This window comes from Gadus macrocephalus, chromosome 13, assembly GCF_031168955.1.
Source record: "Gadus macrocephalus chromosome 13, ASM3116895v1".
Taxonomy (NCBI): Eukaryota; Metazoa; Chordata; class Actinopteri; order Gadiformes; family Gadidae; genus Gadus; species Gadus macrocephalus.
In genome coordinates, this window is record NC_082394.1 from 16283118 (window position 1) to 16306643 (window position 23526).

The 23526-nt window shown below is 43.2% G+C and overlaps 1 protein-coding gene across 1 annotated transcript; it reads left to right on the forward strand.

Annotated features, from left to right (window-relative positions):
* The first annotated feature begins 15303 nt into the window (after positions 1–15303).
* Positions 15304–23356, forward strand: LOC132470698 (1,25-dihydroxyvitamin D(3) 24-hydroxylase, mitochondrial). Its single transcript, XM_060069507.1, has 12 exons — positions 15304–15791; positions 15946–16136; positions 16243–16336; positions 16456–16549; positions 16782–16873; positions 17198–17309; positions 19318–19463; positions 20851–21017; positions 21750–21828; positions 22074–22271; positions 22541–22652; positions 22903–23356. The coding sequence occupies exons 1-11, from the start codon at positions 15534–15536 to the stop codon at positions 22649–22651; spliced, it is 1542 nt and encodes a 513-aa protein (XP_059925490.1). The 5' UTR covers positions 15304–15533; the 3' UTR covers position 22652; positions 22903–23356.
* Positions 23357–23526: the final 170 nt, after the last annotated feature.

Sequence of the window (23526 nt, forward strand, 5' to 3'; positions counted from 1 at the left end):
GAAAAGATTTGAACAGAGTTCAGAAGGCTAAATGGAGTAAACAATGTAAACATAGACACCATTTAAAAAAAAAAAAAAAAAGTTTGAAACAAAGTGAGGAGTTAAACAAATAGCTAAAGGGATAACCAGTTTGAATAAATTGGAGTTAAAATACAGAATAGCTGATATTTTAAAGCTGATGAAGTTTGAAATGATCGATTATTGAGTCCCCATCCATAATCGCCCGATTTATAACAATCATTTTCCAAATCGATTAATAATTTTAGTGCCAGTGAAACAAGCAATACCGTAAACCCTTAAAGGCACCCAGTGCAACTTTCGAGGCTTAAAAATAAACATTCAATTTCTAGTCTTTTTTACACGTAGTAAGTTTCAATAACTCCATACCATTACATACCGACATTTAAGCAGCAAAGATGAGACGTCGTTGTGTGGTGAGAACTGATACAAAATCGATAACAACAACAATGTAATGGTATGGAGTTATTGAAACTTACTACGTGTAAAAAAGACTAGAAATTGAATGTTTATTTTTCATTGAATGTTTACATAAAGTTGCACTGGGTGCCTTTAAAGGTTGGGTATGGGATTTGCGAAACGCCAGCAGATTTTGAAAATACACAACTCAAATGGTCCTACCCCCTCTCCTTCAACGCTGACTCTGACTCCACCCATTCCAAGTACCTGGACGGACGCGCAATCATGCACGAGCGCGAGGAGCGAGCCACGCTAGCGTAGGTTTTCGTTAAACAACATGGCAACATTAAAAAAACAACATGGGGATGGTGGCGTCTTGTCTGCCATGGAAATTGTCTTCTACCGACGATCCACCGACGACGCAATAGCCATCGCTCTCCACTCAGCGCAGAGTCACCTGGAGAAAGAGGGAAGCTACGTCAGGATGCTCTTCATTGATTTCAGCTCAGCTTTTAACACCATAATGCCAGACATTCTGATCCCCAAGTTAATCAACCTGGGGCTCCCACCACCCACCTGCTCCTGGATTAAAGACTTTCTGGTCAACCGACCCCAGCAGGTGAAACTGGGTCCTCACCTCTCCTCCTCCCGCACTCTCAGCACTGGCTCTCCCAAGGGCTGTGTGCTGAGCCCACTACTCTACTCCCTCTACACATCCGACTGCAGTCCCACCCACCCAGAGAACATCTTTGTTAAATTCACTGATGACACAACGGTGGTGGGCCTTATAACAGGGGGAAACGAGGCGGCCTACAGAGATGAGGTCCTGAAACTTGGTGAGTGGTGTGTTTCTAAACATCACCAAGACCAAGGAACTCATCCTGGACTTCCGACGGAACAGAGCCCCCCATGCCCCCCTGTACATCAACGGTGAAGGTGTGGAGCGAGTGCAGTCATTCAAATTCCTCGGAGTCCACATCTCTGCTGATCTCTCCTGGTCGGTCAACGCCTCAGCGCTGGTCAAGAAGGCCCAGCAGCGGCTACACTTTCTGAGGGTGCTCAGGAGGGAGCATCTAAACGCACAGCTGCTGGTGACCTTCTACCGTTCCACCATCGAGAGCCTGCTGACCTACGCTGTGTCAGTGTGGCACTCCAGCTGCACGGAGGCCGACAGGAAGAGACTGCAGAGGGTGGCAAACGTTGCTCAAAAAATCATTGGCTGCCCTCTGCCTTCCTTAAGCACCATCTACGACGCCCGCTGTCTCAGCAGGGTCGGAGGCATCCTGAAGGACACCACCCACCCCGGCTACCATCTCTTCAACCTGTTGCCCTCTGGCAGGCGCTTCAGGTCCATCTATGCCAGAACAAATAGACTCAGGAACAGCTTCTTTCCTAAAGCTGTCACCATACTGAACTCAGTTCTGCACTGATGTTTGTCTTTACTGTGTATTTAAGTTTTACTGTGTATTTTACATTTTTATTGACTTATTTATTTATATTATATATTGCTTTTGTAATTATTATATATTTATATTCGATTACATGTATGCATGTATTGAGCTGCTCATTGCATTTCGTTGTACTTGTACAATGACAATAAAGCTTTCTATTCTATTCTATTCTATTCTATTCTATTCTATTCTACTGCTAGGTCCAAATGTGGATTAACTAGTTCCAGTAGCTACCGCAGGATAACAACAAACAGGAGCTTGCTCTGGGTCACGAGCTCTGGGTCACGAGTACTGCACGAAGGGGTCGCGCGCGGGGCGCGGGGGAGGGGGAGTGCAGTACGACCGTTTGATTGACGTAGGCCTACTTACTGTCCAATGCAACTCGGTGGCTCTGGAAATCATTGGCTGGAGTTTTTCGAGCCCTGCCCGTTCCACAGATGATTGACTTGTTTAATTTTCATGTCAGTAGGCCTACTTCTAACTCAGTGGCTGTAAGTGGGTTTTTCAAAAAGGATTTCAAGTAATTCTGAAAAAATGGCCAAAAAAGAGAATTCCATACCCAACCTTTAAGCTAAACATTGTGATTCTAGGGAAAATGTACGTCCAAAATGGTTAGCTTTTGTGATAGCCACCTTGGGCTAGAGCAGGTGACGTCATCACGCTATAGCCTCGTTGACCGATAGTCTCGTTGACTATAGGAAGTCAACGAGACCAATATATACGAGGGAATTAAATAAACTAATAGTTGATTCTGAAAAAAGTATTAATGATATCGAAAATCGGTATTAATCTTCAAAAGATATTTGAAGATTGTGTTGATTTGTTAATGTTTGAACGAAAGTTAACTTAAAAATTGACCAAGTTCTGAAGTCTGAAGTAGGCTAGTTGAAGTGTAAGAATGGGCGGACTGCTCCACCGTCCTCCCATTGCCTTCCATTATCAAAATATATATTTTAAAAGTAAAATAACTTTAAGTAATAACTAAAATAATTAACCTTTAAAATATTAAGAAAAAAATGATGGTCATGCAACTCCAAGCTAATAAAGTTTGTAGAGAATAAGAAAGAAAGAAAGAAAGAAAGAAAGAAAGAAAGAAAAAATAAGGGAAATAAAATCAAAAAGCCTGAGAATAAAAATAGTTAAGCGCTGCTTGCAGCATTCACCTAACTGATTCGGCCTCAGGATGACGCCATGGAAGAGCCTTGACACGCCAAACAGAGATAATGCTCTATCTCTCCTGCAGATGGCGTGAGAGGATTGGGCAACAACGTCCCTTTCAGGGTCTAAACTAACTACTCTGGCGCACGCCACCCACACCGCCAACTGGTGACAATGCACACAATAATTTCAGCAGTAGGCTTACCACCATAAAGTCACTCAATAAATAAATGTCACCCAGAAACCCCATTTATGTTGCTCTTTGTTTAGGTAATTACCAAAAATTGCAAAAGGATGAAGGGAACAGCGACACATTGTCAGAACATAACAACAATAACAAGTATGACAGAAATCATGTTAATACTATAATGTACAATAGTGCTTGTACTGGCTTAAATAACTCTGGGCTTCAATGCATTGTGTATGCCTAATCATACATTTATTGAGAATTGCAAATGTTGGGGATATCTGATTGTCAAGGTTCTACAGTGACCTTTAACTTTACATTTTTGTTTGAATCCTGTCCTGTGTTGACATTTTATTAGTGCACAATGTGTACTTGTTCTTACCTATTTTTTTTATTTACTTGTTGATTGTCATTTTGATTAGTTTATATAATGTTGTGTCAGTTCAAACAAAAGTGACAATACATGATTTAATTTAAAGATGAAAAGGTTGTCATAAGTATTTGTTGCCTTTAAAGAGTCAGCATTTTTCTTTACAGATCTGTGGTCCAGGAGATATCACTTTCTTTCTTGTGCCATCTTCCATCTCTTTGATCTTTCACTGGTTCACATCTCTGAGCACCACCAATCACCAACACATGACTCTAATTTTGAGTTCATCTCCACACACATTTCAGGTGAATGACACTTGGCGCCACTCCAAAACAAAGATCGTTGTTGAGAAACCCAAGGTGAAAGTTACTCCGGCCTCTGTTATAACACTTGGCAATGTGTTTCTGTGTGCTCACTCGGTCAGTTAAAAGGCTTTGAGTTCAACAGTTAAAAATAAAAAAATGCCAAACACAAATTTCAATACACAATGGGTGATGGTTTGGAAGACACTGAGGGCACAAGTGTTTAGCAGAATGTTGATCTCTGATTAGAATCTGTTTAGATTGTAACACTTCCAGCTCATTTCTGATTAACCAGGGCATCTCAACACTTCTGACTGGTGGATAAACTTGGCATCTCAAGCAGTTCTGTATTTCATTGTGTATTATACCAAAAATATTCAATTACACTGGTCACAAGATTGGACTTTAACAATTACATATTCCAATTCTGACAACACAGATCTATTCCCCAAACAAATTAAGCTCTTTTCTTGGCCTGACACAGTATGAATTTGAATGCGGTTAACATCTATATGAGTAGGCTTCAGAATGGTTGCAAAATATGCAGAATGTTTGCAAAAGGTAACTATTAGGAATACATCGTTTCACCATCCACTGGCCAGGAAAAGTATTTTCCAAAACATTTTCTCAAGATCAGGTTTTTCCCTTGGATGCCCATGAAATCCTTTTGGTGGCTGCCAATGTAGAGGTGAAACCCTGCTCATTAAATACCCCAATATTGGGAAATAATGGAAAACACTTCAAATGTAATGTTGTGAAAATTAAGTGACCGAATTCTTGAATTGGAAGCATATACATTCGTTATAAAGGGAGGTTATAATAGATTGTTTTGTCTGGAAATGTAAATATATGTTGTTAGCCTTGAATGTACCCATTTTCCTTTTTTTATTAGAGGGACTAAATAATCTATATAGTTTTCTCCTGGTCGAATAAGGGAATTCCAGCCCTTAAAATAATGTTTAACTTAAAGACATAATTTGGTGCTGAAAGTTAATCGATGACTGGGGCCCTATGGTTTGAAGCCCTCGGGTTTGGGCCCTGAGTTGGAGAGCGAGCTGTTATTCTGTGACAAACAACATATGAACAACATGACCACAAATGGTAGTGTACTTCTACTATTTCACAACATATTCCGACGCAATGCTCTGACGAATAACACACGCACACTCTGATCCTTATTTGATCAGGTCATGTTGACAGATCAATTCATCTTTTTTAAATAATAAACAGGTTTGCCTTGCCTCAATGCCTTCCAGAACCAACCACATGATCAGACCTTGACATCTCCAACAAAGACGTCCTGATGAGGAAACAGACAAATAAGCATGCTGTTGATGCTGCCGCTGAAGCAAAACATCTCACAGTTTCACAGGAATAGGAGGAAAATATAAAATGTTTCCCAAACTTGGGCAAGAGATAAAGAAAACATAAATCGAAAGACAACATGGCAAAATGTTACAAAATGTCCCTTAATATCATATTTATAATCATAGCCGTTCAAGGAATATGCCTGTCAGAAGGCAGCCTAATGTTCATTCACAATAACAATTTCATTCTAAAAAGTTATATTTAAAAAATGATTTAACAGACAAATAGACAAGATTAATTTGACAATTATATGATATATTCAGCGGGATTATCTTGCCTGCAGCTTTGTTTTTCGACCAGTTGTTGTTCATGGTGGACGAGTGAACAACAAGGTAAAGTCCGAAGCTGTAGATCAAAGTGCCCTAGTGAAGGATGAGAAGGGGGCAGTTCAAGGAGAAATCGATGTCAAAAAGTTGAGCAAAAAGCTCTCGCCAAATCAGAAAAATAAGTAAGAGAAATTAAGTCAGACAATATTATGCAGGCCACACACACACACACACACACACACACACACACACACACACACACACACACACACACACACACACACACACACACACACACACACACACACACACACACACACACACACACACACACACACACACACACACACACACACACACACACACACACACACACACACACACACACACAAACACAAAAACACGAGCCAATGGCGGACAGATGTGACGATTTGGCAGGGTAACATATCCAAACAATTAGTTGGTCGGGCCCATTAGACTCTTTCGCTCTGGTAGGTAAAAATACTAAATTAAAAAAGAACATTATGGATCATGTGCATTTCACATAGGCACATGCACGTGGTTATGAGTGTAAGGGGTGAACGATCAGATGGGTGACCTCATTGACATGAATAACATCTCGTGGGAGGTCAGTCACTCGCTGGCCCCAATGGCCTTTGAGATTATGCTGCCGTGGACACAGCGAGGGTCCCGGTGCCTCTTGGTTCACGCAAACATGGCGGATACAGTACACACGGAGGAGCACATACAGTAAACACACACACACCAAACACGACGCCGCCACTGCTTTAAAATACACTATGACACCATGCGTACACAGACACAAACCCACAGCTTCATACTACCACCAGACAAATACATTGAAGCAATCACACCGATCGAAAGTCGCAATACAATTAAAGTAAAAAAAAAAAATCAATTAGTTAAATCAACTCTAATCATCCGAAATATAATTTAAGGAATTTCGTTTTTTCCTCACTTGCAGACCTCTGAATTAGGGAGACCAAGGAGATTTCAAGAGATGTTAAGTTATTTTCCTCTAACATCATGGTAGATCAGACAACTGAACCCCCCCCCCCCCTGGACTACCACAGACCTTCCACTAGTAAATGAATAATTCATTAATTTGCAATTGACTCTTTTATATCACTGTTCATATCTCACCTATAGTGTATTCATATTTGTACTACTATCCATACCTCACCTGTGTAGTATTCCTATTAATAACACTGTCTATACTGTACATATTTTGTCCATATTTTATTTAATCTACTACTAACCTTACTTTTTCCTACTCTGTTCATGTATGCATGCATCTTATTTATTATATATTCCACTTATCGTATGTATTTATTATTTTTGCACTTCTGGCAAGAGGCTAAACTGCATTTTGCTTCTGTACTTGAAGTGTTTGTGTCGCTGTGGGGTGCGGGCGGGGCAGCAGGAACAACGATGTACAGATTCAACTGAGGGGGCAAGTGGCCTGAAAGCCAGACAAACCAGGCGGGAAACTCAGCTGGACGACCCGGCTGCTGGACGGGGCCGGAGCCGGAGATCTCAGGAGGACCACCTGGATGCAAGACCAGCTAACATGTGAAGCCGCTCTGGATGATGAATTGGGCCCCAGACATGTGGAACATGCGAATAGGGGGAGCCGTTCAGACGGATCGGGAAAAAATTGCAGGTGGGAAGATAGACAAGGACACACAGGTGAGGGAAATGAGGTGATTGCAGGCTGGAGATGTATGGTGAGGTAATAGGTCTAAGGACATCTGGTGGACAAGGGGAGAAGGAACCCTAAACAACATGAAGACAAAGACAGAGCATGACGCTTTGCATGAACATTAAGTGGAATCTAGTCGGATCTAATCTGTTTTGTTCTATTTAGAGATTGTACGATTATTAACATAATATTGACATCAACACATCAACCAACAATATTAATAGGTTAAGATTCAAAATCAGATCCTTTTGAATCAACACATTGAATAATAGCTGCTGGATTTATCGACACCACATCAACTAACGGTGAAGTCATTCCTACCGAAACTGACGTTTCAAGCACTGTTTACCGACAGCGCATAATCGTACATTGTGTATCCAACCTTTAACTCCTTTCAATAAGAGAGAGGAAGGGAACTGTATCTAGGTAACAGGATGATGTATATGAAGTCCTTACAAGTTTATGTCATCTGTCTATCATTTTTTTATTTTGTATATATATATTTATTTACTTATTTTTTAATATTTGTTATTGTTATTTACTAACAATCTATCTCTAGTTGGCAACCCCTCCCCCACACACACACACACACACACACACACACACACACACACACACACACACACACACACACACACACACACACACACACACACGCACACACACACACACACAGTGGGTTGCAGAGTTCAGGGGACCGTCATGAACTCATGAGCTTGGCTGTGTTCCAGGGGGTCACCTCAGGCACACCGTGTAACACAGCAGGGCATCTGTCTTCACCTCAACACAAACACACACACACACACACACACACACACACACACACACACACACACACACACACACACACACACACACACACACACACACACACACACACACACACACACACACACACACACACACACACACACACAACAGGAACACAGTCCCACACACAGCGCCCGCACTCAACTCATGCTCGTGCTCCAAAACAACGAGGAGAGGCCCGGGCTCGCCCAGGCGTCCTGACGCTAGCGGTTACAAGGCGCTTTATGATCCAGCTGGACGACCCTGAGGGTGCTCCTCCTCCATACCCAGCACGGCCCATCTGGTGGCAGCACACCCTATAGCATATCTTATGTGTTTGTGTGTGTGTGTGTGTGGTAGAAAAACATGCCCCATGCAGTAAACACAGGAGGTATATGGAAGGTTTCAACGCATGCACACACACACATGTTGGTGCGCATCTTTGAGAATGCAACGCGGTCGCGGTAGGCCTGCTGGTAACTAGGGTGGGGGGGGGGGCCTTCTGTTCTGTATCATGTTTGTTTTGAGGGGCCTTTATCCTATTGCTTCCCCCCTCGTATTTACCACTTCATTGTGTTTCCCAATGAAACTGGAGATTGTTACTGTACACTCTGGAATGCGTTTCATCTTTTGACTGATGGGCATGTGACACGCCCATCAGTCAACGGATGAAAGTGGGAACTCTACAGGAATGGACAAACAGAGCACGAGACACTAGGCTCTGTGTTTCGATCTGTTTGTCCATTCCTGAAGGGGTCCCCCCCCGCCATTCACCGTCGGGCTGTCGTGGTGGCTCTACGTCTTTAAGAATAAGTAGTAGCACATACATATAAGTCATGTGCTAAGAAAAGCGGACAGATGTTTTTTTTCGTGCTTTATTTCGGTCGGGGATCTCTGGTTGTTATCCTATCCTGGTTGCTCAGGCCCAGCGTCGGCTGTTATGTGGTTGCACAGAAATGTCCGTCATTCAAGCCGTAAACAACATTGTCCCCCCGGCAGCCTGCATTACAGTCTGCTACTTGGCACCCCTCAGTTTCCCGCACCTCTAAATAAAGAAAGGCTCATATGTGGGCTAGGAGCCCGCCAGTGCTTACGGACCCCATCTGGCGGTAATAGTTTGCTTTTGGGCAAACATAGTTGTGAGCATTCTGCGATTCTTGGGTCCTTGGCCTTGCACTAAGATTTTGTGATGTGAGGGAATGTGACACTAAGCAGTTGCTTCCTGTGATATGAGGGATATCCTGCCAGAGGCAGGTCAGCCCCTAGCCGATCCTCAACTGCACACACACACACACACACAAACTCCCCTACAACCACACACATACAACGACAACCACACACTGACACACACACACACACACACACACACACACACACACACACACACACACACACACACACACACACACACACACACACACACACACACACACACACACACACACACACACACACACACACACTCACACGTACACACACCCATCAACAAACACACAAACACACAACCATCCACACGGACAAACACACACGCACACAGACACACACAAATACAAGGCAAGACCACATTCTGCATCTTTGTCACATTTACAGTCTGGAAAGAGAAAAAGGGAACCCTCTACCGCCATATTTCTCTTGACTGAATCTGGCTGCATCAAGTAACAGACAGACTCCCTTTGCTACTTTATCTTATAGCCATGAGTATACAGAGCATTAATCAGTGAGGCGACTGCAGGCAGGGGAAGTGACAATGAATGCAGATATACAGGTGATTGGAAGTTAGAACTGATTGCCCTGTACTGATCAGACGGGTATATTCACCTTTCACAGTCTTCTATATTGCTCAAGAAGATTAAGATTTGAGCATATATATCACATATGGTTTGTTCAAGGTATCAAAGAAGGGTTTGAGGATTTTGGACTTGCTATGCACAATGATATTACACTTTGTATATTGGCACCAGTCCACTAGGAAACCAGGGGCAAGCTGCAGTTCATTATAATGGCGACACAGTGGCTGCTGCAGTTTAACTGGATGGAAGGTGTCGGTATGCATGTCGTTCACTGGGCTAGTGCTGGGCTAACAGCAGTCTGTGTGTGTGCTGACTGAGTGACCCACACCCACCTCCCTCTCCCGCCCGCGAGCAACTGTTTATCATGATAAGATTACAGCATCGGGGCGTTGGGTTGCCAGCGGCCATGGGGGTTCACTGTATCGGGAGGTCAAAAGCTTTGACAAATTCTCCCTCTGTGGAGCTCCTGGGTGGCAGTGGGGTCAAAGTGTAGTGGGGTCTGCCACTGATGTAATCAACGACAGGCTCCGGGCTCCTGGCAATCAGGAAACCTAAAGATAGCAACTAACTGCTTGCGTGTCATGTACAACATTTAACAAAATTCTCAATGCTTATCATAGTTTCCTTGAGGTTAATGCTTGTTAAGAAATTAAAAGTATAACTAATATTTTAATAGTAAGTTGTTTCATATATCGGCTGACACGGTTTCAGGTCTGTACTGCATTTGGTCACAAATTTACGATCAGAAAATATTTTTTATGAGTTGTTTTGTGGTTGTTTGTGTTGCCTTGCAGAGGAAAAAGTAGGCAAACGCTAAAGTGAATGACTTGAATGATTTTGAATTATTTCAAAATAAAATTCAAGTAAAGTTACAGGTACCCAAATCGAATAAATAAATAAAAGACTAAACCTTTGACATTAGATTGTGTGTGCATGTGTATGTGTCTATGTGTGTGATTGTGTGTGTGTTTGTGTGTGTTCATAGGTGTTAAATAGTATCCAAAGGATACAAACCCACTCAACCTATGTTTTGTCCCACATAAATGTTTATGTGGGATAAACAAAGATAAACAAAGAACACTGAGGATTTCTGTGTCTTTTTTTGTGTGTTCACATTTGCATCTGTAAAGCTTTGTTACTCTGGAGCTCTCCATATGACGTGGACCGCGTGAATCGCTTAAATCGGAGAGGGAGACATTTGTAGTCGGGAGAAATGTACTTTGGTCTGAGGGGGGGTCTTTAGATGGATGTTTGATGGCCTGCCTCTTGGTATGTAGCCTTTTAAGGGCAGTTCCTTCTGTAACTGACTAATCTTTTCTGAATAAAGAAAACAAATTAATGCAGCTTAACATGCCTGCACATGCCATAACTTCACGGCTAAACTGGATTTATACATGTGGTACACAAGTGACACATACTGCCCCGCTATTTCTGACCTTTGAGCTTACCTATAGGCTGTTCGATGTTTAAGTTATATCCGGATATTATCCGGATGAAAGATGAGAGAGCTACATTCTGTACATATACATATAGCGAGAAGGAAATGGGATCACATAAATGGCACTGTCCTTAACCCGGGTCATATAGAACATTTTAGAGATGGACTCTTTGATGAAGTTGAGATTTGATAACCGAAAACCAGGTCCAGATAACATCCACTCAACACAGTGCAGTTACTCCCGCTTCTCTGCCTCCGCTCCGAGTTACAACTCCTTAGTGTCAAGGGCCACGTTGGGGGGAGGGGGGAGGGGGGAGGGGGGCTCCCTCCTTCCAGGGAATCCTCCTGACCCACATTCTGGGCCTCTAAACTGGGAGCGCAGATTAGAGGCAGCTGTGTCCCACGTGGCCCACGTGTGGAAGGAAGATGGTGTCATCAGGTTCAGCAATACCTCCTTCCGTAGTTCCCTTGGCTGGCCCCAGCCTCTAACTGTCGCCTCCTTCCATATGAATGACCTAGTGTGTAGGGCTGATTGATAATAAACAATCATCTACAGGCTCACTGTAAGAGCGACCAATCAATCGCTTATTTCTTTTTTTTCGTCTTCGAAGAAGATTGGGCGTGAAGTAACTGTGTCTAAACAACACATCAGTATGACATTATCTTAACTTGGGCTTCCACAAATTGCATATGGAAATCGAGGATCTTTTAAACATGGAGATTAAACGTAACCCTTGCTACCCAAACTATTGGCTAATGAGGGTTACTTAAGGGTTACGCTTGGATGACTGCAACTATGAGTGAAAGGCATAGGGATGGGACTCTGAAAGAAGTTTGCACTACAGGCAATTCACGTTCAATGGATTTGGGGGAGGGAAGTTAGTAGCTTAAGAGCAAAACGGGTTAACTGAGGTCTTATCCGTCTTTCATCACTACACACTACACGCATACATATTTGGGTGGGAATTCTGGGTGGGCTTTGGGAAAAGAGTGAGTTGTTGTGCTGCATTATGGGTCAGTGCTGTCATGCGGCACCGTGGGTCACTGTGACTTTATAAAGTCTTTACACCCAGAGCTCGGAGTCCTGTCTTGGCTGCTCAAGCATCATTTGCTCACTAGAACTTTGAGGGGTGTGTGTGTGTGTGTGTGTGTGTGTGTGTGTGTGTGTGTGTGTGTGTGTGTGTGTGTGTGTGTGTGTGTGTGTGTGTGTGCGTGTGCGTGTGTGTGTGTGTGTGTGCGTACGTGCGTGTGTGTGTGTGTGTGTGTGAGAGTGAGAGAGAGAGAGGGTGTTTGTGTGTATGTCTGTGTGTGCATGTGTTTGTATGTGTTTGTGATGATGTATGGGTTTGTGTGTGTGTGTGCATGTGTGTGTCTTTACTGCTTTATGATGGGTTTTCTTGTTGATTGCAGGTGTATGCAACCTTGCATACTATTTGTTCATGCGTGCCTGCATGCATTTGTTTGCACTTATGCCTTCACCTCTTGAGTCGGTATATGTGTAGGGTTAATCTTTGCATGCATGTGTATCTGTATCATTGTTTAAATACAGCATCATAGGGGCCTGTGTGCCCTTTTGGTGCTTTGGTGTGTACTCCACGCACATGTCTCTGTGTGTGCACTTACAATGCACCACACTCCAACAGAAACAAACTCACTGACCTGCTAGTCAATTCGAACATCAGCCAGCTGGAGTCATCAGGTTTGCCTGCCCTGTGTACTAATGACTCTGGACACCCAAGCCCCGCCCCCCCCAGCCCCATCTTGCATCACTTATCTCCATGCTGGCTGATCTACCAACTAAGAAGCCCACCAAACTGATTGAACCTCCATTGCATCAGACAGAGAATGGTTTAGTTACCGTTGTTTCAGATGTTTCCTAAAATGAGGTTCAATAATTTATGCTAAATTAGGTTTCAGAATGTACAGAAGATTCCCCAATGGTGGAGTACAAGGGCAAATATTTTACTAAGACTTTTTTCAAGGGTATTTTCTGGAGGAGACAATAATATCAGCAACGTGTATAATGATCTTCTGTGACAGCCATTAACAGTAGCTTCCAATATAGATGAATGAATCACTTTCAGGCCATCGCTAACATATTCACCTATTTTACAGAGCCACATGTCCACATGCAGCACCATTTATTCTGGTTGGGTGACATTACTGGTCAGCCTTCAAGAACTTATCCAGGGCAGATTAACCTTTCACGCTACGTATTACTTTTTCAATGGTTGCTGTTCTGCGAGGACAAAGATGAAGGTTATGCATGGTTTTATTTGCTTATCAAGGAACATCATGATAAATAAACAAAACATGTTTTTCGTATATTGCCAACTGCAAGGGGACATTTTTATGAGCACCACTGCCAGTACTAGAATGTACACAATGTGCCAATACTAACCAGGGCATCGCAAGGTTGAAGTCCTGGATGAAAGCCTTGCTCAACAGTTTGGTGCTTTTGTTGTTGTGCCTTAGAGCCCCATGTGCATCACTAGTGTTCAATACACTGTAGGCCCAAAGGCCCAGGTTTGGTGTTCAAGGAGGAAATAAAATAATATAAGAGATTGAGGATTATTAATTGAAGGTATAGTTGTGTGGAGAGTTTTTCTCTTTTTGCCAAATAATGAAACTCAATCAAATGTTATATTTACAGTTTTTCTCGATTGTATACACACAAAAAAATGGAACTATGCATACAATTCTGAAAACTTGAAGATCATGTATCAATTACAAGACTACAGACTGCTAAACTCTAAGCACAATACCACTGTTTTTACATTTTTGCTAAACGCTAAGCACAAATCTCATCATTTAGCACACTTGGTTCACCTGGATCACACTGGCCTTCAAAACGCAACAACTAATTACCAATAAGCCTAACTCACTTCTCACCTGTTCAAACACAACTGGCAAAACACAATCATGTGTCACAGCATTAAAGAGGACTCGAGGAGCTCTACTGTGTTGTAGATATTGTCCTTTGGCCTGATCAGGATTGGAGGTGGGAAACATACTGATTTACATGTAGATCTGTTTCACCTCATTTATATTCTTAAATAAATTAGGTATTTTTTGTATCTAGTCAGTTCAGCTGAACATTTTACTGTATTACTGTAACAAAAAAAAATTTGCTTTGTTACCTTTTTGTACTTTTGTACTACTTGCACTGATTTCATCATTACATCCCCATCATTACATTTTTACTTATCAGTGCAATTACAGTACAGTCATTTACCAAAATAGGTAACATTGGTGTATTTCCAGAAGAATGTTGCAGGATCAACTAGGTGTACAGTATGGCCTCATAACATGGCCTCATAAAGCCAAAAAATATGTAAATAGTATTTTGATGGAAGTGCTTTGAATTGATCACACCAGTGTTTAATTGATGCTCTCTAAGAGATATTCACTTGATAGCTTTGTTTAGTTTGGTGGAAAAAAAACAGTTTTGAGAAGAATTTGTGTCGTTTTAACAAAATGATTAACTCTTCTCAGGTTTGTGTTTAGAGTTTGAGAAATTGAGCTATAGTTTCAGAAAACGTGTTTAAACTATTTAGAAAAACGGTATTATGGAGAGAGCGAAAAAGAGCATGTGTTTGTGTCAGAGAGAGTGAGGAAGAGGGAAAGAGAGACACAGAGAGAGAGAGAGAGAGAGAGAGAGAGAGAGAGAGAGAGAGAGAGAGAGAGAGAGAGAGAGAGAGAGAGAGAGAGAGAGAGAGAGAGAGAGAGAGAGAGATGTTTACATTAACTCGCAGTAAGATGTGATTTAACTTAAATAGAATAACATTTGGCATAGCATGTTTAACACCCGATTATCAGATTTGGGCATTATAGACCTAATCTCTCAAATATTTGCCCATGGTGCAGATGTGTGACAGTAGTATTTGCTTTGCCAAAGTTTCGGTTCTTCCAATCAGGTGGTCGCTCTGAATCATGGTTCAAACGAACCTCGTCACCTTCCATGAGGCATATGTGTTTATTTATAAAGCAAGAGGGCAAGGGCACTTCCTCGGTCTATCTGGGGTCATGCGGTGCTCCCAACGTGGACCCATCAATGAATAGTGGGCTCGACGGCCACACCATGCAGGACTGACCCCTGATTGGTTAGACACACAGCAGGAATAAACACTCTCGGGGTATATATATATTGTCTTAAGGTGTGACACTTCCAAGAAACGAGAAACCACAAAAAAGACTCTAGCCTGAGCCTAATAACAGCTAAAGGGCATTTCGCCGAGTTATAGAGTCTCGACTCTCATACAGATAGATACAAAATGAGGGCGCAGATACAGAAAGTACCGCAGATAGTGGAGTTTCTGAAAAAGAAGTCTGTGGGACTGCAGCACTTGAAAGCGACATCGTCGGTGTGCGTGCTGGAAGAAAAGGATGTGGCGGCGGTTCCGACGTGCCCTCACGCGGCGTCCCGGGCACAGAGCATGGATGCGATCCCTGGACCCACCAACTGGCCCCTGTTCGGGAGCTTGCTTGAGCTGATCCGCAAAGGTGGTCTCACCAGACAACACGAGGCACTGGTACGGTCACACACGTTTTTATGCATTAGGCTACTAACAGAAACAACAAAAGCTGTGTGTTTTTATCATCCAATTGTTATTTTTTTTATTATCAATCAACGACCACAATACAAATTGCTACTTTAAGAAATGTTTTTTTTTTTTTTTCTGGCAGGTCGATTATCATAAGAAGTACGGCAAAATATTCCGGATGAAGCTGGGCTCCTTTGAGTCGGTGCACATAGGCTCACCTTGCCTCCTGGAAGCGCTGTACAGGAAGGAGGGGAGCTACCCCCAGAGACTGGAGATCAAACCCTGGAAAGCATACAGGGACCTCAGGGACGAGGCTTATGGACTCCTTATCCTGTAAGTAGCCTGCTTATATTATTATTATTCTGCTGGATCACTCTTCTTTAAAGCAGTTTTTCATTGATTGTTGAGTAATTAACGTTATAAACGTGCTGTTTTGTAGGGAGGGGAAAGACTGGCAGAGAGTGAGAAGCGCCTTTCAACACAAGTTGATGAAGCCCACCGAGGTGGTGAAACTCGACAGCAAGATAAACCAGGTATATGTCATGCTGCATGACATATATTGGATGTTGCATCGCATTGTTCGTTGTTCGATGTTTGCAATTTATTAATGACGGTTCTTTTGTGTTGTTGTCGTTTTTTTTAAACAAAATAGGTGTTAACAGATTTTGTGGCCAGAATTGGAAAAACAAACGTGAACGGAAGAATCAATGACTTGTACTTCGAGTTAAATAAATGGTCGTTTGAAAGTAAGTATTTTTTATGATTCTTCATATTTGATGAAACGAAATGATTATTATTCAAATCTCATTTCTATCTCCTTATTTATTTATTTATTTATTTTTAACTGAGAGATGATGTAGGCCTATTTTAAGTTGTATTATTTAGGCCTTAAGAAATTAATCCCTGGACATAAATCACATGATGCTCTATCTGTTGAAGGACCCCTGCTAAATGTATATGTTTCTTCTCGGGATTAAGCGATTTGCTTAGTGCTCTACGACAAGAGGTTTGGACTGCTCCAGGAGAATGTTAACGAAGAGGCCATGAACTTCATCACAGCTGTTAAAACGGTAGGTAACCTTTCCTTTCACTGGGGAATGAACCCTTTAACTCCAGGCAATTTACAGGAGTCATGCGTCCAGTGAAAAGAGAAATGGGAACTAATCCCCCTGACTCGGAAATAAAATAAATATACATCCTAAAGACTAAAAAAAATGTCTCAAACTGAGGTTACAGTTAATTAGGTCATATTTAACATCTAACTTATTCATGGAGATCCTATAACAGTGCTACAAAATGATTGTGAATGTTGTGACAGACTACTGATGATGGCTGCGTGAAAATCAGATCACATGTACACAATATTCATAACGTTTCTTCTTTTATTACCTCAGATGATGAGCACGTTTGGCACCATGATGGTGACGCCGGTGGAGCTTCACAAGAGCCTGAACACCAAGACTGGGAAAGACCACACGGCCGCCTGGGACCGCATCTTCAGCACAGGTAAGAAACAAGAACACACAGACTACATTGAACAATCCAACCTACTGCAACAGGTGAAACACAAGAAAACATCTACTGCAGTGATCAATAAAACCCACTGTAGCAGGTAAAACACAAGAGCACATCGCTGACATTGAACAATTCAACCTACTGTCGCAGATAAAACACGACTCACGTCAACATAAAAAAATACAATCTTCTACAGTATAACTATGGAAATTGTTTCATAATATGACACCATATGCAGCAGGGAGACATGGAGGATGGGCGAGAGAGAGAGAGAGAGAGAGAGAGAGAGAGAGAGAGAGAGAGAGAGAGAGAGAGAGAGAGAGAGAGAGAGAGAGAGAGAGAGAGAGAGGGGGGGGGGGGGGGAGAGAGAGAGAGAGGGGGGGGAAAGAGAAGAGAGAGAGAGAGAGAGGAGGGGGGGGGGGGGACAGAGAGAGAGAGAGAGGGGGGGGGCAGAGAGAGAGAGGGGGGAGGACGGAGAGAGAGAGAGATGGGGGGACAGAGAGAGAGAGGGATAAGTGAAGGGGGGGACAGAGAGAGAGAGAGAGAGGGGGGGACAGAGAGAGAGAGAGGGGGGGACAGAGAGAGAGAGAGGGGGGGACAGAGAGAGAGGGGGGGGGACAGAGAGAGAGAGAGGGGGGGACAGAGAGAGAGAGAGAGAGAGGGGGGACAGAGAGAGAGAGAGAGGGGGGGGGACAGAGAGAGAGAGAGAGAGGGGGGGGACAGAGAGAGAGAGAGAGGGGGACAGAGAGAGAGGGGGGGACAAGAGAGAGAGAGAGGGGGGGACAGAGAGAGAGGAGAGAGGGGGGGACAGAGAGAGAGAGAGGGGGGGGGGACAGAGAGGGGACAGAGAGAGAGGGGGGGACAGAGAGAGAGGGGGGGACAGAGAGAGAGAGAGGGGGGGACAGAGAGAGAGAGAGGGGGGGACAGAGAGAGAGAGAGAGGGGGGGGACAGAGAGAGAGAGAGAGAGAGAGGGGGGACAGAGAGAGAGAGGGGGGGACAGAGAGAGAGAGAGAGAGGGGGGACAGAGAGAGAGAGAGGGGGGGACAGAGAGAGAGAGAGGGGGGGACAGAGAGAGAGAGAGGGGGGGGACAGAGAGAGAGAGGGGGGGGGACAGAGAGAGAGAGGGGGGAGGACAGAGAGAGAGAGGGGGGAGGGGACAGAGAGAGAGAGGGATGAGTGAAGGCGGGGAGAGAAAGAGTCAAAGAGAAAGGGGAGGACAGAGAGAGCTTAGGAGGGTAGAGGGAGAGAGAGGGCCTCTGCTCTAGGGGTAAATGACAGCCATACTTGTATTAAACTGAATGACCTAAGCAGATGAAGGCTGCAAATAAGTGTTATATTGTGGGTTGGGGGGGGGGGGTCAACCGGGTGCTCTGAGTACGATGGTAGTTTGTTGTGCTCCTTACTTAGCAGTGATTTCGATATCAGACACACAGATACCCACACACATATGTGCAAATAGAGACACACACACACACACACACACACACACACACACACACACACACACACACACACACACACACACACACACACACACACACACACACACACACACACACACACACAAGCAAACAGAAGCCTGCGTTGCCCCATCCATATGAGCATACAGTGTGTACTTGTTGTTCTACTGGCCAAGTTCAGCAGATAAAATCGGTCGAGGGCTTTAACAAATACTGATACTGAGGTCATTTTGAGTTTGTTTAGTACTTTAAGTACAATTAGACAAACATTTGGCTAGTTTGTAAATGATTCTGTTAGTTAGCTAGTTGTTTTTAGTTTTTCATTTAGTTGTATAGTTTAGGATCGAAAAAAAGTATGCCCACATAAAAATACAGCCAATGTCGAATTCTTAAACTCAAGGAAAAGGGCAGTGGGAGTTATTTTTAACAATTCTATATCTTTATGTTAAGGTAAAATCGGTGTGCAATTCGTCACAAAAGCCAAAATGCTTTGTGCATTTTGACCCATCATGTGACCATTTGTGTTCCTTGTCATCAGCCAAGGTGTACATCGACAAGAAGCTGAAGAGAGGTGAAACAGGGGCGGCAGATGACTTGATCGGTGATATCTTCCGCGAGAGCCGTCTATCCAAGAAGGAGCTGTACGCGACCATCACTGAGCTACAGATCGGCGGGGTGGAAACGGTCAGACCTATTCATTCTCCCACAACAGGTTCAAATGACAGGACCATGGCCTAGACCCCAGACCCCCCATTCTCAAGACTTCAACTTGCACAAATGAGTTTTCTTCAGTAGAAGGTCTTCAGTAGAATATATTCAGTAAAATATCTTACAATAGACTCCCCCGAAAAGTTATGCCATATCGTATTAGGACTGATAGATCTCAGGTTAGTTACCATGATACAGTGAACACAATATTCACCAGGAATTCAAGTTGCAGAAACTTAAAGTCAAAGGGCTGAAATGGCACACACATTACCAGTACTTACGGTATATATTTTACACACAGCAGACTGCCAAAAACATATATAACATGGACAAATGTTCATAAAAGGGCCATTGCATTATTTATCATATAAATATATATATATATATATAAATATATATATATGCATTACGCAGAACAATTAATCATTAATAAAGAAAATTTATAAATAGTACTTAGTCAAAGATATCAGGATTATGTATTAAATCCCACAACATTTCTGAAAGCCTACCATAGTTTCCCGGCAAACTAATTGGGAACCCCTGGCCCAGATGGTATAATACATTACGCTAACTTCATAATTAATAATAATAATAATAATAATAATACATTTCATTTAGAGGCGCCTTTCAAGACACCCAAGGTCACCTTACAGAGCATATAGTCATCATACATTTTTAAAAAAAACAAGACATTTAAAAAAAAAAAATAATAATTAATTAACATAAGCAATAAGAAATAAATAAAACAAAAACAAGACAAAACAAAAAAAAAAAAAAACAATCAAAACAGTGATCAGTTAGACGTTGTGTGCGAGTTTGAACAGGTGAGTTTTGAGTTGTGCAATTAGCAATTCCGCTCAATTCTCTCCAGCCTACAATGAAGCATCTGATCTACTTTTATAACCGCTTACTGTAACGGGTTATGTATCGTTGATTAAGCCTTTAAAGGCTAACCTTTCACCTATATAGGCTGGGGTTGTGTGTGTGGGGGGGCTCTTTGAGCTCCAAAAAGGCAAAACAAACAGGTGCTTACGTTTACAGTGCTTGAAAGGCGGGGAGTGAACATGTTGTTTGGATGTCACTCAGGAACCTTTAAGGAATTCCTAAGGGCCTCTCAGGAACCCACACTGGAATGTACTTATAGAGTTCTCTCACTGAATAACATCTCCCTCATTTCTTTTCTTGTCCTCCTCCTCCTCCCCCCCGCCCCCCTCATACTTTTAGCGCCTTCCCCCCCCCCCCCCCCCCCCCCCACACACTCTCTCCTCTTTAACTGCTTCACACCTCGTCTTCCTTATTTCCCATCGCCATATGTTGATTCGGTTTCTCATGTGTGTGTGTTTGTGTGCGTCTCCCCTTCCAGACGGCCAACAGCATGCTTTGGGCTATTTTCAATCTTTCCCGTAACCCGCGGGCCCAGGGCAAGCTGCTGGAGGAGATCAGAAGGGTGGTGCCGGCGGGACAGGACCCGTGTGGGGAGCACCTCAAGAGCATGCCCTACCTGAAGGCCTGCCTGAAAGAGTCCATGAGGTAGGACCCCCCACCGCCGGTACACAGGGGTCTCCCGCTACCCCCCGAGGGCCTCGAAAACCCCCGCGCGGGGGGGGCCTTCCCACTGGGAGGTTATCGGGGAGGCAGTCAGTCGCGCATAGATCTGTCACTGCGTGAGAAATGGCTTTAGCGATGCCGCCGGCGTTGAGAGGAGGCAGGCTTAAAGGTGCAAGTGTAGTCGGTGTAACTGAGCACCAAAATGAAACAAAATAAATGTGTGTTTGTAATCTTTTTGGCAGTTATTCACAACTGCTTGACGCGCACACACATACATGGCTGCAGCATGAAGTGGCCTAGTGCCACGGTGATTAGCTAACGGTCTCACACACATGACTTGGGTTACAAAACAAGCACCATGGGATACAGGCATGCATCCCATGGTGCCCATGGTGTGACCGGGAGCGCGCCCCGGGCCTCCAAAATGATCACGTTCAGTCAAACTCCCTCCCCTTCCCACAACCCCTTCCCCCCCGCCAGTGTAGTCACAAGTTGGTTTACTTGTGATTCAAGGGGCTCCAACACCACACATCATCCAGGGAATGTTCATAACTTCTGACAGCTGCATACCTGTGTATATTTCAACCAAAAACAACAACATTGGATCATGTTCAGCTGACGTTAAACAGCTGACCTTTGAGTGGATGCTTTCTAGCCCCCTCGAGAACCCATTCCAAAACGCTTATATTATAATTATTTTGCAAATTCTTTCAGGTTATCGCCGTCTGTTCCATTCACCAGCCGGACCCTGGATAAAGACACTGTGTTGGGCGATTACGCCCTTCCCAAAGGAGTAAGTGCATTGTTTTTTTCCCATTACAGTTGACCTAAGATATTGGCATGTGAAAAAAGCTATTTTGAAGAGCGGACATTTTGAGGTAGAAAAACAACTAACTCAGTGAATTAGCATCTGTCTGAATAGACCAGCATGAAGCGGATGAAATGGATGCGGCTTGGATGACACTCTTAACATATTCAACTGAAAGAACTGTAAGCTTACGTTTTATTTCACGTGTTCTTACCCCTCTCTGTGTACAGACAGTCTTAATGATCAACAGCCACGCGTTGGGGTCCAACGAGGAATACTTTGACGAGGGAAAGACCTTCAAACCCGAGCGGTGGCTCCGGGAGAACAACACCATCAACCCCTTTGCCTACGTGCCCTTTGGCATCGGCAAGAGAATGTGCGTGGGCCGGCGGCTGGCGGAGCTCCAGCTACACCTGGCGATGAGCTGGGTAAGGACTGGCGCAATTAGCACGGCCAACGGCTGAGGCGAGCAGAAAATAAAATCAATTTGAAGAATAAATAAATTAATAATGATAATAAATATATTCAGTAGTATACCATATGCCGCTTGCTTCAGTCTACTGTAGCGGCATTTTTTGTTTGTTATCCCAAGTAAGGGGGGCGGGGGGGGGGTCACGGTGTACGTTTGGTAGAGGGTTTTCTTTTGTGGTTATTTTTGAGATGTGAATCACACTAAACCCGTGTGTCCTTCTCGCAGCTGGTGAGAGACTATGAGATCGTGGCGACCGACGACGAACCGCTCGATATGATCCACTCAGGACTGCTGTCTCCTGACCGGGAGCTCCCTGTGGCCTTCCGCAAACGATGAGGTAAAGAAACCTTGAGATGTGCACTTATGTACTATTTATGGCTCAGGTTAAAGAGTCTGTCAAATGGTTGAGACAATACGTAGGCTGAATTATACCTATAGCAATTACACCCAACTCTGTCAACCCTTATGAGAAATTTTAAAGAAAGGCAAAAAATGGATTCAGGCTGTTAATTCTCAATTAAAAAAGGTAAAAGGTGTTGTGCTGACACACTTTCAGGGTATTCATCTTTTATGTATTTTATGTCTAGGTCCCATGCTCCACTGTGGTGGACGAAGCAACAGCAACGGGATCCGTCTGTGACTGGCCCTGTGACTCCTTCCAATGCTGCTCTGTACATAGAGAAACAACTGTGTAATCACACAGAAAATATACCTCAAACTTTATACATTCAACTATTTAACTAATGCTTTTGACGGTTAGCTGACCAAATACGAGTTGTTATATATATAATATATATGTTAAAAATGTGATGAAATTCTTCAATGGATATTGTACAAAGGCTGCTGCCCTCAAATCTTAGTGAGTGTTCTCACCCAATGAAAATTACTTCATACTTTATATATTTTACTATAACTTATAGGCCTATCCATATAAGCATGGTATTTGTTTATTTCCATTGTTTATGTAACACGTATATGATTGTAATAATGCTCATAGTTTTCCCTTGAGAAATATTTTATTGAAATAAATATTAAAAACACCACTGTCTATATTCAATTAACTTCATCTCTAAATAATTGTTCCGAATTCCCCTATATACTTGTTTGACGTGTTGATTCTGTCAGGCAGATAATGATTAGCCCTTTCCACTAGGTGGGGTACTTTTCCTTTTGAAAACATTGACAGGAGTATATCGATTTTACTGGATGCA